The sequence below is a fragment of the Pan paniscus genome, chromosome X (genome assembly GCF_029289425.2).
Source record: "Pan paniscus chromosome X, NHGRI_mPanPan1-v2.0_pri, whole genome shotgun sequence".
Taxonomy (NCBI): Eukaryota; Metazoa; Chordata; class Mammalia; order Primates; family Hominidae; genus Pan; species Pan paniscus.
In genome coordinates, this window is record NC_073272.2 from 118,930,987 (window position 1) to 118,945,220 (window position 14,234).

General features: G+C 45.1%; 1 protein-coding gene across 1 annotated transcript in view; it reads right to left on the minus strand.

The window, feature by feature from the left end:
• STEEP1 (STING1 ER exit protein 1) overlaps positions 1–14,234 on the minus strand; it is a 28,308-nt gene that overhangs the window by 12,186 nt on the left and 1,888 nt on the right. The window contains exon 2 of the mRNA XM_003812624.5: positions 10,896–11,013. Within this exon, the coding sequence (XP_003812672.1) occupies positions 10,896–11,013 (118 nt within the window). The remainder of the gene's footprint in view (positions 1–10,895; positions 11,014–14,234) is intronic.

The following is a 14,234-nucleotide window of genomic DNA, read 5'->3' on the forward strand; positions in this document are numbered from 1 at the left end:
TAACACATCATATTGATAGAAGGAAAGAGAAAAACATAATCATTTCAATAGACACATAGAAAAAGCACTTGACAAAAGTCAAAACCCCTTCAATATACTAAGAATAGAAGGGAACTTCCTCTACCTAATAAAGGGCATCTCTGAAAAACCCCCATCTGTTTACCCACGTCTTAGTGCATTTTCTGTTACTGTAACATAATACCACAGACTGGATAATTTATAAATAAAAGAGATTGATTTCTCACAGTTCTGAAAGCTGGGAAGCATAAGAGCATGGCTCCGGCACTGGGCAAGGGCCTTCGTGCTGCATCATAACATGGCAGAAGGGCAAGTAAGTATGAGAAAGCTCGGTTTTAAAACAAAGCCGCTCCTGCAATAACAGACCTACTCACATGACAGCAACGTTAATCCATGCATAACAGCAGAGCCTCATTAATCCATTCATAGGGCAGACAGATTGTTTCCAACACATGAACTTTTGGGGAACACATTCAAATCATAGCACCACATAAACTAACATCATACTTAATAGTGAAAGACTGAAAGCTTTCCCCCCAAAATCAGGAACAAGATAAAGATGCCACTCTCACTACTTCTATTCAACACCTAGAATAAATTTAACAAAAGAAGTGCAAGAAATGTCCACTGAAAACTAAAAAGTATTACCAAAAGAAATTAAAGAAGACCTAAATAAATGTAAACACATTTTGATGTTCACAGATTGGAAGACTTAATATTGTTAAGGTGGCAATATTCCTCGAATGAATTTCCAGATTCAACACAATCCCTTTCAAAATCCCAGCTGGCTTTTTCACAGAAATTTAAGCTGATCCTAAAATTAATATGCAATTGGAAGAAATCCAGTAGAGCCAAAGCAATCTTGAAAAAACAAGAACAAAGTTGGAGAACTCACACTTCCCAATTCCAAAATTGACTAAAAAGCTATAGTAATAAAGACAGGGTGATACTGGTATAAGGACAGACATACAGGTCAATGGAATAGAACTGAGAGTCTAAAATAAACCCATACATATATGGTTAACTGATTTTCAACAAGGGTGCCAAGACCATTAAGGGGGAAAAACTCAGTCTTTTTAACAAAAGGTCCTGGGAAAACTAGATAGCCACATGCAAAAGGATGAATTTAGCCCCCTACCTCATGCTATATACAAAAATTAACTCAAAATGAATGAAAGACCTAAATGTAAGAAGTAAAATTATAAAACTCTTGGAAGAAAACATAGCTGCAAATCTTCATATGCTTGGATTAGGCAAACATTTCTTCTTTTATTTTTGAAACAGATTTGGGCTGTGTCACCCAGTCTGGAGTACAGTGGCACAATCTTGGCTGGCTCACTACAACCTCCACCTACCAGGTTCAAGCGATTCTCTCCTACCTCAGCCCCGAGCAGCTGAGACTACAGGTGTGCACCACCACATATGGTTAATTTTTGTGTTTTTAGTAGACATGGGGTTTCGCCATGTTGGCCAGGCTAGTTTTAAACTCCTGGCCTCAAATGATTCACCCACCTCGGCCTCCCAAAGTGCTAGGATTACAAGCATGAGCCACCACGCCTGGCCATTTCTTAGATATGATGCCTAAAGCACAAGCAATGGAAGAAAAAAATCAGATATATGGGATGATAAAAATTTAAAACTTGCGTGCTTCAAAGAATATCATCAAAAAAGTGAGAAAACAATTCACAGGATGAAAGAAAATATTTGCAAATCATATATATGATAAGGGACTAGTATGCATAACATAGAATTCTTACAACTCAACAACAGAAAGACAAATACACCAATTTAAAAATGGGGGCCAGGTGCGGCGGCTCACACTTGTAATCCCAGCACTCTGGGAGGCCAAGGCAGGTGGATCACCTGAGGTCAGGAGCTCAAGACCAGCCTGACCAACATGGTGAAACTCCATCTCTACTAAACACAAAAAATTAGCCGGGCATGGTGGTACGTGCCTGTAATCCCAGCTACTTGGGAGGCTGAGGCAGGAGAATCGCTTGAACCCGGGAGGTGGAGATCGTAGTGAACCGAAATTGCAACACTGCATTCCAGCCTGGGCAACAAGAGCAAAACTCCGTCTCAAAAAAAAAAAAAGAATTTCTACTTCCTCTGTTTCCCCTGTCCTTCCTAAGGTTCCCCTCCAACTTAACTGGCCAGGGCAGAGATGAGGGAGGAACGAGGAAGGGGGCAGGCAGGCAGTACAACTGAGGCAGATGGTTTATTGGTGAATGCCAGCTGTTTGGGAAAAACTCTGTCAACCTGGGTTTTTCCTCTGACCTCACACCACAACAACAACCTTCAACACAGAAGAAGACTTCTGTGGCCAAATGTGTGTGGGGTTTTCCCCACACTCCAATAAATGGATGCCAGCTAGGTGTCCTCCAATTCAGTTCTGACACTGTCTACTCGGACACAGCGTCAGATACCACAGGTTGATGGCTTGGTCCCCAAGACCGGCCACCAACCAGATACCAGTCGCAAGTCCAGGCTTCCAAAACTTTTTTTTTTTTTTTTTAAGACTGAGTCTCACTCTGTGACCCAGATTGGAGTGCAGTGGCACATCTCGGCTCATTGCAACCTCCGCCTCCCAGGTTCAAGCGATTCTCCTGCCTCAGCCTCCTGAGGACTACAGGTGCGCACCACCACGCCCAGCTAATTTTTTGTATTTTTAGTAGACATGGGGTTTCACTGTGTTGGTCAGGATGGTCTCGATCTCCAGACCTCATGATCCACCTGCCTCAGGCTCCCAAAGTGCTGGGATTATAGGCATAAGCCACCGCACCTGGCTGCCCGGCTAATTTTTGCAACTTTTTTGTAGAGACAGGGTTTCGCCATGTTGGTCAGGCTGGTCTCGAACCCCTAACCTCAAGTGATCTGCCCACTTCGGCCTCCCAAAGTGCTAGGATTACAGGCGTGAGCCGCCATGCCTAGCCAGGCCTCCAGAACTTCTGACCAACTAGCTTCAAGTTGGGGTTCCCATGACCCCCTCTTTGGGTTCGATTACTTTGCTAGTGCAGCTCACAGAACTCAGGGAAATAGTTAATGTTTACCAGTTAACTACAGAGGATATCACAAAGGATACAGAGAAGAGATGCGCAGGGTGAGGTAAGGGGCAAGGGGCGTGGAGCTTCCATGCCCTCCCTGGACACGCCACCCTTCAGGAACCTCCACATATTCGGCCATCCAGAAGCTTCCCAAACCCTGTCCTCCTGGGTTGTTATGGAAGCTTTGTTACAGAGGCATGATTGACAACCATGTAGAAATGTGATTGGACAAAAAGCACATGATCTAAACCCAGCAAGGCCTGTCTGTTCAGACTTTTCTTGGCCTCTGTGCAGCATTCCTTTCTCTAGGGCAGAGGTGTCCAATCTTTTGCACAATCTTGCAAACATACTAAAACCACTGAATCATACACTTTAAAATGGTGACTTTTATGGTATGTAGACTATAACTCAATTTAAAAGAAACTAAATCTCGGCTGGGTGTGGTGGCTCACGCCTGTAATCCCAGCACTTTGGGAGGCTGAGGTGGGCAGATCACCTGAGGTCAGGAGTTCAAGACCAGCCTGGCCAACATGGTGAAACCCTGTCTCTACAAAAATTACCCAGGTATGATGGCGGGTGCCTGTAATCCCAGCTACTCAGGAGGCTGAGGTGGAAGAATTGCTTGAACCTGGGAGGCGGAGGTTACAGTGAAAGGAGATCGCGCCGTTGCACTCCAGCCTATGTAACAGAGTGAGACTCTGTCTCAAAAAAAAAAAAAAAATGGAAAACAGAAACGAAATCTCTGAGGGTAAAGCTGAGGCATTCGCATTAAAACAAACAAACAAACAAAAAACTCCTCCAGATGATTCCGGCACACGGCAAAGTTTGAGAATCACTTTGCTAAGGTGTACGTGAAAAGCAGAATTTCTAAGGCACACATTATATGCATCTTTAGCTATACTGGATGTTGCCAAAGTACTTTCCAAAGTCATTATAACTATTTGTGGTCTTTCTGGTACTGTAGGAGACTTCCAGTTGCTCTTTGACAACACATGGGTATTATTTTCCCAATTGAAGGATAAGGAAATTGGGGGCCTAAAAGATTACTTGCCCAAAGTCACAAAGTGGTACTGCTTGGGATATAACTATACAGACTGTGCTGACCATCATCTTTAATGTTCTGCCTCTCCATTTACAAGTATTACTTATGTCAAAGGTGCTCCAATTCATTGACATCACTGGACCAGGGCACTAATAATATTTTTGGTTCTATATACCCTCTCTGGTCCCACTGGGACTAAATTCAACCCCATACTGAAGGGAGAGATTCACCATACAGAGAATGAACTTCCCCTAGAATCCTGAAGTCGGCCAATCCCGTAAGTTCAAGCTTTCAAAACACATAGAAATATCAAATAAATGGGGCCGCATATTTCTCAATGAGTTAATCTTCAAGTACCAATGACAAACTGGATTTTGTCAAGTTTATAAAAATGTATCTATTTCTAACTATGTGCCAAGAAGCAGGCAAGATGTCTGTCCTAAGGGTTTCAGAAAAATAAGGCAGGGTTCCTGCTCTCAAAAAGTTCATCTTATTGAAACAGTGAGACTTTAATGTAAATGAGGTAAGAATTTCAAGTGGTATGACTATAAAGAAGTGATTAATATGAGCTAGATGTTTGGGATAATTGACCTTGATTTTCTTTCCTATCCTGAATCTCAAGGAATATATGAGATAGGGAAGACTCTGTGACCAAAAACAAAACAAAACAAAACATTCTCGGCCGGGCACGGTGGCTCACGCCTGTAATCCCAGCACTTTGGGAGGCCAAGGCGGGTGGATCATTTGAGGTCAGGAGTTCGAGACCAGCCTGGCCAACACAGTGAAACCCCGTCTCTACTAAAAATACAAAAATTAGCCAGGCATGGTGGTGCATGCCTGTAATCCCAGCTACTCGGGAAGCTGAGGCAGGAGAATCACTTGAACCCAGGAGGTGGAGGTTGCAGTGAGCCAAGATTGCGCCACTGCACTCCAGCCTGGGCAACAGAGTGAGACTTCATCTCAAGAAAAAAAAAATTCTCCATTCTGGCTGTGGTAGCTAGCCTCTAAGGTGGCCCCCAATGATCCTTGTCCCTGGTACTAACACCCTTGTATAGTCACCTCCCACAATGAATAACGCTGACTTGTGACACCAAAAGGACATCACAGAAACAACTGTGTGTGCCTTCTGAGTCATAGCCATAAAACACATTGTGGCTTTTGCCTTGCTCTCCTGAATTACTTACATTGTGGGAAGCCAGCTGCCATGTCATGAGGATACTCAAGCAGCCTTATGGAAAGATCCCTGTGTTGAGAAACTGAGGCTTCTTGCCAACAGTTAGCACTCAACTGCCTACCATATGAGACACCTTGGAAGATGACTCTCCAGCCCTAATCAAGATTTCAGGCCAGGCACGGTGGCTCACACCTGTAATCCCAGCATTTTGGGAGGAAAAGGCAGGGGGATTGCTTGAGCCTAGGAGTTCAAGAACAGCCTGGGCAACATAGGAAGACCCTGTCTTTACAAAAAAAATTAAAAATTAGCCAGGCATGGTGGCACATGCCTATAGTCGCAGCTACTCAGGAGGCTGAGGTGGGAGGATCACTTGAGCCCAGGAGATCGAGACTGCAGTGAGCTGTGATTGTGCCACTGCACTCTAGCCTGCGTGACAGAGTGAGACCCTGCCTCAAAAAAAAAAAGACTTCAGATGACTGTTTACATAGTCATCTTCTTAATCGCAGCTTCATGAGAGACCAGAATCACCTAGCTAAGCTTGCTCTTGAATTCCTGACCCACAGAAAATACATAAAATGATAAATGTTTGTTCTTTAAAAAAAAAAAAAAAATCAAGAGAGTACCAGAAGATGAAGATGGACAGATCATAGAGCGCATTCAGGCTTACATTTTTATTCAGCCAACTAGGAGTGTTTTCCTTGTACTCCACAATGATCCCTAAATGAAATCAGATGGGGAGGAGGGAGGAGTCCTTAATGGATTGGGCTAGACTCCTCCCCACTCAGAGCAGCTTTCTGCTTATCAGTCTTATTTATTTATACTTCTGGGTAAGAATTTAATTAAAGAAAGGATTTTTCATCTAAAAATGTTTCAAAGGCATTGCTATAAGTGATGAAGGGTCACTAACAGATTTGAAGCAGGTGACTGACATAATGTGTATTTCAGATAATTCAAGCAGTAGAGGATAGACTGGAGGAGAGCAAAACTAGAGACCAAAAGACCAGGTAAGAGGCCACTTCAGTAGTCTAAGTAAGTGATTTTGGGTACTGAAATAACGGCAGTGCAGCAGGGCTGAACAGGAGGCAGCAGCCACAAAAGAGATTAGAAGGCAGAATCGACAGTACATGGTGAGTGACTAGATGTATGCAGGGGATGATGGTGGGATGGTGGGGACAGATGAGACAAAGAGAGACTGACTCCTAGATTTCTGGCTGGGGCCACTGCGTGAATCCTGGTGTCATCATAGGAAGAAGGAAAAGAAGGACTAGCATTTGGCTAATAGTAATAGAGACCTGACTGCAATGGCTTCAACAAAAGAGCTTGTTCTCTCATGTAACATCAGGAGGAAGGCAGTTCTGAGCACTGGTTGAGACCCAAGGATAGCAGGGCAAAGGCTCTGCAATTCTTGTGGCCTCTCCTTCCCAGTTCCAGGCTGGCTGCTAGTGTTCCAATTATCATGTCCATTTCCCAAGAAGCAGGATGGAATAAGGATAAAGGGTAAAAAAGGCTTGAAGTCACCCATCAGCTGACATCTACTTCCATCTCTTTTGCTTGGCCAAAGCTAAGTCATATTCAGAATCTTAGTTGTTGGGGGGAAGGGGACTGGAATATGCACCCTAACTTTACAGACACTCGTGTATAGGAGGGTGTAGCAGAAGAGTGTCAGAGTACGCCTGTAATCCCAGCACTTTGGGAGGCCGAAGTGGGCGGATCACGAGGTCAGGAGATCGAGACTGTCCCGGCTAACACAGTGAAAACCCGTCTCTACTAAAAATACAAAAAATTAGCCGGGCGTGGTTGCAGGCACCTGTAGTCCCAGCTACTCAGGAGGCTGAGGCAGGAGAATGGCCTGAACCTGGGAGGCGGAGCTTGCAGTGAGCTGAGATCGCGCCACTGCACTCCAGCCTGGGTGACAGAGCGAGACTCCGTCTCAAAAAAAAAAAAAAAAAGAAGAGTGTCGGAGTGGTACTGAGTGAATCGATCTGTGGTACTGTCCACAGTAGAGAAATGATAAGTTTGGCCTTCATCATGTTGGATCTGAAAAGTGGGACATCAGGTGAAGAGGTAGAGTAGGCAACTGGCTATACAGTTCTGGGACACAGGAAGGCACAGTAGGCAGATTTAGATTTTATCATCAGCATAAAAGTGTAACTAATGCCATGTAAGGTGACAAGAATGCCCAAGGAAGGCACAAAGAGAGTGGAGACAAAAGCAAGGTCAGAACCGCATGGAATACCAATACTTGAGGGGCAGGCAGAAGAAAAAGAATCCAAAGGATTGAGAAGGCCAAAGAAGGAGAAGGAGGCTCACAAGAGCAGCTTCACGTGGTGAAACCCTGTCTCTACTAAAAATACAAAAATTAGCCAGGCGTAGTGGTGCACAACCGTAATCCCAGCTACATGGGAGGCTGAGGCAGGAGGATCACTTGAACCCAGGAGGCAGCGGTTGCAGTGAGCTGAGATCGCATCGCTGCACTCCAGCTTGGGTGACAGAGCGAGACTCTATCTCAAAAAAAAAAAAAAAAAAAAAGAAAAGAAAGAAAGAAAACATGTAGCTAGATGTCAGCCTATAGCTTTTTCTGGTTCAACACTAAAGTTTCATAAGGGCAGGATTCTTTGCTGTTTACTGGTTGTACTGGGTTAGATAGTGACCCTTAAAAATTCACATTCTGGCCGGGCACAGTGGCTCATGCCTGTGATCCCAGCACTTTGGGAGGCCGAGGTGGGAGGATCACTTGAGTCCAAGAGTTTGAGACCAGCCTGGCCAACATGGTGAAACCCCATCTCTACTAAAAACACAAAAACTAGCCAGGCATGGTAGCACACACCATCTCAAAAAAAAAAAAAAAGAAAAAAGAAAAAAAAATCCACATCCATCCAGGAACCTCAGAATGTGACCTTATTTGGAAATAGTGATGTTGCAGACATAATTAGTTAAGTTAAAATGATGTCATACTGGAGGAGGATGGGCCCTTAATCCAATATGATTGGTGCCCTTATAAGAAAAGAACAGGCAAAGGGAGAATGCCATGTGACGATACAAGCACTAACTGGAGTGATGCATTTACAATACAAGCCAAGGAATGCCAAGGATTGCTGGTAAACGCCAAAAACCAGGAATGAGGCAAGGAAGGATTCTCCCCTACAATCTTGAGAGCATGGACTTACCAACACCTTGATTTCAGACTTCTAGCCTCCACAACTATTAAACAATTTCTCTTGTTTTAGGCCACCCAGTTTGTAGTACTTTATTTTTTTTTTTATTTTTTGAGACAGTGCCTCACTCTGTTGCCCAGGCTGGAGTACAGTGGCACAATCTCAGCTCACTGCAACCTCTGCCTCCCCATACAAGCAATTCTCCTATCCCAGCCTCCCGAGTAGCTGGGATTACAGGCACACGCGCCACCATGCCCAACTAATTTTTGTATTTTTAGTAGAGATGGGGTTTCACTACGTTGGCCAGCCTGGTCTTGAACTCCTGGTCTCAAGTGATCCACCCACCTCAGCATCTCAAAGTGTTGGGATTACAGGCGTGAGCCACCACACCCAGGCTGTAGTACTTTACTATGGCAGCTCTAGAAAACTAATACACTGGCGGCCGGGCACGATGGCTCACGTCTGTAATCCCAGCACTTTGGGAGGCCGAGGCAGGCAGACCACAAGGTCAGGAGATCGAGGCCATCCTGGCTAACACGGTGAAACCCCATCTCTACTAAAAATATAAAAAAAAATTAGCCGGGCGTGGTTGTGGGCGCCTGTAGTCCCAGCTACTCAGGAGGCTGAGGCAGGAGAATGGCGTGAACCTGGGAGGCAGAGCTTGCAGTGAGCCGAGATCGCGCCACTGTACTCCAGCCTGGGTGACAGAGCGAGACTCCGTCTCCAAAAAAAAGAAAACTAATACACTGGTATATATTCCAGACTTCTAGGATAGTACCTGGAACATAGTAGGAGCTCGGTAAATGAAATATTTGTTGCATGAATGGATGGATTTTTTAATTCCCTAGGATTGACCTTTCCATGACTTCTAGCACCTGCTGCTGACCGTCCCCTAGCCACACCCCCACACACTTCTTGATACTCTCTCCTGTTTTCTGCATCACCAGGTTCTTCTGGTTCTGTTCCAATTCTTTTGTCTGCCTTTTAAATATTCAGTCCTATCTGCTTGCTCCACACTCTGTAATTTTATCCCTTCCCAGGTTTCAATTTCCCATATATACCAAACTCCCAAATCTAAAACAGAGCTAACCACATCACACCCCTGCTTAAAAAACAGAGATAGGCCGGGCGCAGTGGCTCACCCCTCTAATCCCAGCACTTTGGGAGGCAGAGGCAGGTGGATCGCCTGAGGCCAGAAGTTCGAGACCAGCCTGGCCAACATAGTGAAATCCCATCTCTACTAAAAATACAAAAAATTAGCCAGGCGTGGTGGCAGGTGCCTGAAATCCCAGCTACTCAGGACGCTGAGGCAGGAGAATCGCTTGAACCTGGGAGGCGGAGGTTGCAGGGAGCCAAGATCACACCATTGCACTCCAGCCTGGGCAACAAGAGCGAAACTCCGTCAAAAAAAAAAAAAAAAAACGGAGATGGCTCTTCATTGCCTACAGATTAAGGCCAAACTTGTCCACTTCAGCACTTTACTCTGTCCTCACCCTAGTATGCATGATACCGTTCCTGTAAAGTAACCTGTGCTCCAGTCACAAACGACAATTCAGGTTTCTAAAGCACACCATGTTTGATGCTTTTAATGCTTCCATATTCCTTCCACTTGGAATGCTCTTCATTCCCTTCATCTACTTGGTGAAATCCTAGTTCAGGCTAAACACAAATGCCATCATCTTTTGAAGCCTTTCCTGGCCACCATTCAGGACAAATGACCCACTCCCACCTGTCTTTCCTTTCGTTCAGAAGACCAGTATTTTTTCCTATCACAGTAGGAGTCATTCCCTCAAAGTCATGAGCTCTTTAATGGTAAAAATCATACCTTATTCATCATCACAGATCCAGTACCTAGCTCAGTGCCTGGCACACGGTATGCTCCACAAGATTACAGGTTGAATGAACTCATTCAAACCTGTAAATTGTAAACAAACTACAGCTATCAAATGGCAATGGAGGGGCCGGGCACAGTGGCTTATGCCTGTAATCCCAGCACTTTGGGAGGCCAAGGAGGGAGGATCACTTGAGGCCAGGAGTTCAAGACCAGCCTGGCCGACATGGTGAAACCGCGTCTCTACTAAAAATACAAAAATTAGCTGGGCGTGGTGGCGCACGCCTGTCATCCCAGCTACTGGGGAGGCTGAGGCAAGAGAGTTGCTTGAATCTGGGAGGTGGAGGTTGCGGTAAGCTGAGGTCACACCACTGCACTCCAGCCTGAGCAACAGAGTGAGTGAGACTCCATCTCAATTAAAAAAAAAAAAAGCAATGGAATCACATGTGAGCACCATTTCAACAAAGCACAATAAAGATATTACTACATTAACAGAAGTTAGAAAACCACCACAAATGTCAAAGTATTGGGACCAACTGACCTGTTCAACAATAGATGTGATACTTATATTATTCAGAAACAGACTCCAACACAATAGGGAAATCCTAAACAGGGAGCATCAACCTCTTACCTCCGCAGATACATAGTCTCCTCATCTTCTGTGTTACAAAACTTATGGGCATGTTTGGCAGCATCAATCACACGGGACCGGTCCCGGGGCCTCATGGGCAATTTCTCTAACTGGCAGTCTGAAGGAATGGAGAGATTTGGTCACTAGAGTCATGGCAAAATATAGCAAATGAGTCACTGCAAAATATCCTGAGAAGTTTTGAGTGGGATCCCTAGCACTAGAATTTTCTAGTACAATTACTATGCTTATTGAAACCTATTATTGAATGTTCCAACTAAAAATGACTTGCTATCAGGAGACCTTGGTATTTGGTCCCAGCTCTCTTACTACCCTGGTGATCTTTGGCAAATCACTTCCTCCTTTGGAGACTTTTGCCTCATTTGAAAGATGAGTTAGATGATATTATCTCAAAAGTCCTTCCCAGTACTGCAATTCAGGTTTCTGTAAGTATTTCTGTGATCATAGTACACTTGGTTTGTGTTATAATGCATTAGAATCAGGAGACACAATCAAGCATACTGGAATGCCTACGAGGAAGCACTGGGAAAAGTGGGTATGTGCTAAGAAAAGGAGAGAGGCTGGGCGTGGTGGCATGCACCTATAGTCCCAGCTACTCAGAAGAATGAGGCAGGGCGATTGCTTGAGACCAGGAGTGCAATGCTGTAGTGTTCCATGATTGTTCCTGTGAACAGCCACTGTACTCCTGCCTGGGCAACACAGCAAGACCCTGTCTATGTTTTACAAAAAAAAAAAAAAAAAAAAAAAAAAAGAGGCCAGGCGAGGTGGCTCATGCCTGTAATCCCAGCACTTTGGGAGGTCAAGACGGGCAGATCACCTGAGGTCAGTAGTTCAAGACCAGCCTGGCCCAGCTACTTGGGAGGCTGAGGTGAGAGAATTGCTTGAACCCAGGAGGTGGAGGTTGCAGTGAGCCAATATCGTGCCATTGCACTCCAGCCTGGGCAACAGAGCGAGACTCCGTCAAAAAAAAAAAAAAAAAAGGAAGAGAGAGAGTGATTATATAGTATACAAATGATCCATCCTAGTTGGAGGAATTTTAATCTGAAAACAATGAAAACACAGTAAACAAATTAGGTACAGTTGTAAAGCAGATTGAAAATTGATATAATGGGCCGGGTGCGGTGGCTCACGCTTGTAATCCAGCACTTTGGGAGGCTGAGGTGGCAGGTGGATCACCTGAGGTCAGAAGTTCGAGACCAGCCTGGCCAACATATAGCGAAACCATCTCTACTAAAACATACAAAAATTAGCAGGGCGTGGTGGCACACACCTGTAGTCCCAGCTAGTTGGGAAGCTGAGGCAGGAGAATCGCTTGAACCCAGGAGGCAGAGGGTTGCAGTGAGCTGGGATCACACCACTGCACTCCTGCCTGAGCAACAGAGGAAAACTCCGTCTCTCAAAAGAAAAAAAAGAAAAAAAAAAGAAAATTTATATAATGCAAATTAAGCACCTAAAGGATCACAGAGAAAGTCAAGTGGTCAGAGTAATTCAAGATGAATAGAGGAGGTGAAGAGAGGAGTTAGAGAACACTAGGCAGTTTACATGTCAGCTCATTTACTCTTCACAATGAATGGTTAAAGTAGAGATTTGTTGTTCCTATTTTAAAGATGAAGGAACTGAGGTTAAAAAGGGTAAGAGATATACCATGCATCTAATAAGAAGCAGAACAAGAATTCAGACCCAACTCTAAGTGATTCAAAAGCACATGCTGTTTCCACCACACCTCCTTACCAAGAATTAATTTCTTCGATAAATACGTGAGGGCCCTCTAGGTAGCAGGCACTGTTCTAACACTGTGCTGAAGATTCAGCAAACAACAAAGCAGATAAAGTCTCCGCCCTGGCCGGGCACGGTGGCTCACGCCTGTAATCCCAGCACTTTGGGAAGCCAAGACAGGCGGATCACCTGAGGTCAGGAGTTCGAGACCAGCCTGGCCAACATGGTGAAACCCCGTCTCTCCTAAAAATACAAAAATTAACCGGGTGCGGTTGCTCACGTCTGTAATCCCAGCACTTTGGGAGGCCGAGGCTGGCGGATCACCTGAGGTCGGGAGTTTGAGACCGGCCTGACCAACATGGAGAAACCCTGTCTCTACTAAAAAAATACAAAATTAGCTGAGCATGGTGGTGCACGCCTGTAATCCCAGCCACTCGGGAGGCTGAGGCAGGAGAATCGCTTGAACCCAGGAGACGGAGGGTGCAGTGAGCCGAGATGGTGCCATTGCACTCCAGCCTGGGCAACAAGAGTGAAATTCCGTCTCAAAAAAAAAAAAAAAAAAATTAGCCAGACATGGTGGCAGGTGCCTGTAATCCCAGCTACTCGGGAGGCTGACGCAGGAGAATCACTTGAACCTGGGAGGCAGAGGTTGCAGTGAGGTGAGATCGCACCATTGCACTCCAGCCTGGGCTACAAGAGCTACACACTGTTTCAAAAAAAAAAAAAAGTCCCGGCCCTGATGAAGCTTACATTCTAGTGGAAGAGGCAACATATTTTAAAATAATTATAATATGATTTTGGGTAATGATAAGTGCTAAATATTAAGCAGGGTAAGAGGACAAAGTGACAGGGATGCTGTTTTAGATAAGGTAATCAGGGAAGGGTTCTCTAAGGAAATTACATTTTAGCAGAGACCTGAATGAAGTAAGGGAGGGATTGAGGGAAAAGTTTTTGGGGCAGAAGAAATACCAATTAGAAAGGCACTGGGGGGCAGGAACACTTTTGACATGATGGAGAAAAAGCAAAAAGGCCACTGTGGCTGAAGTGCGATGAGCAAGAGGAAGACTGTTAGGGGATGAAGCCTGAGAGGTAGCCACAGGCCTGATCAAGGGTCTTGGTATGGATGGACTTTGGTTTTATTCTCAGTGTTATATGAAACCATTGGTTTTGAACAGGACTCTAGCTACTATGTGGAAAAGAGTGGAAGCAACGAGAGCAAGAGACTATTGTGCCAATCCAGGTGAAAGATGGTAGTAGCTTGGACTACAGTGTTAGAAGTGGAGGTGGTAGGCCGGCCGCGGTGGCTCATGCCTGTAATCCCAGCACTTTGGGAGGCCTAGGTGGGTGGATCACTTGAGGTCAGGAGTTCAAGACCAGCCTGGCCAACATGGTGAAACCCCGTCTCTACTAAAAATACAAAATTAGCCGGGCGTGGTGGCACATGCCTGTAATCCCAGCTACTAGGGAGGTTGAGGCAGGAGAATCGCTTGAACCTGGGAGGTGGAAGTTGCAGTGAGCCGAGATCGCACCACTGCACTCCAGCCTGGGCAAGAAGAGCGAAACTCCATCTCAAAAAAAAAAAGAAAAAAAAAAAACTAGCCGGGC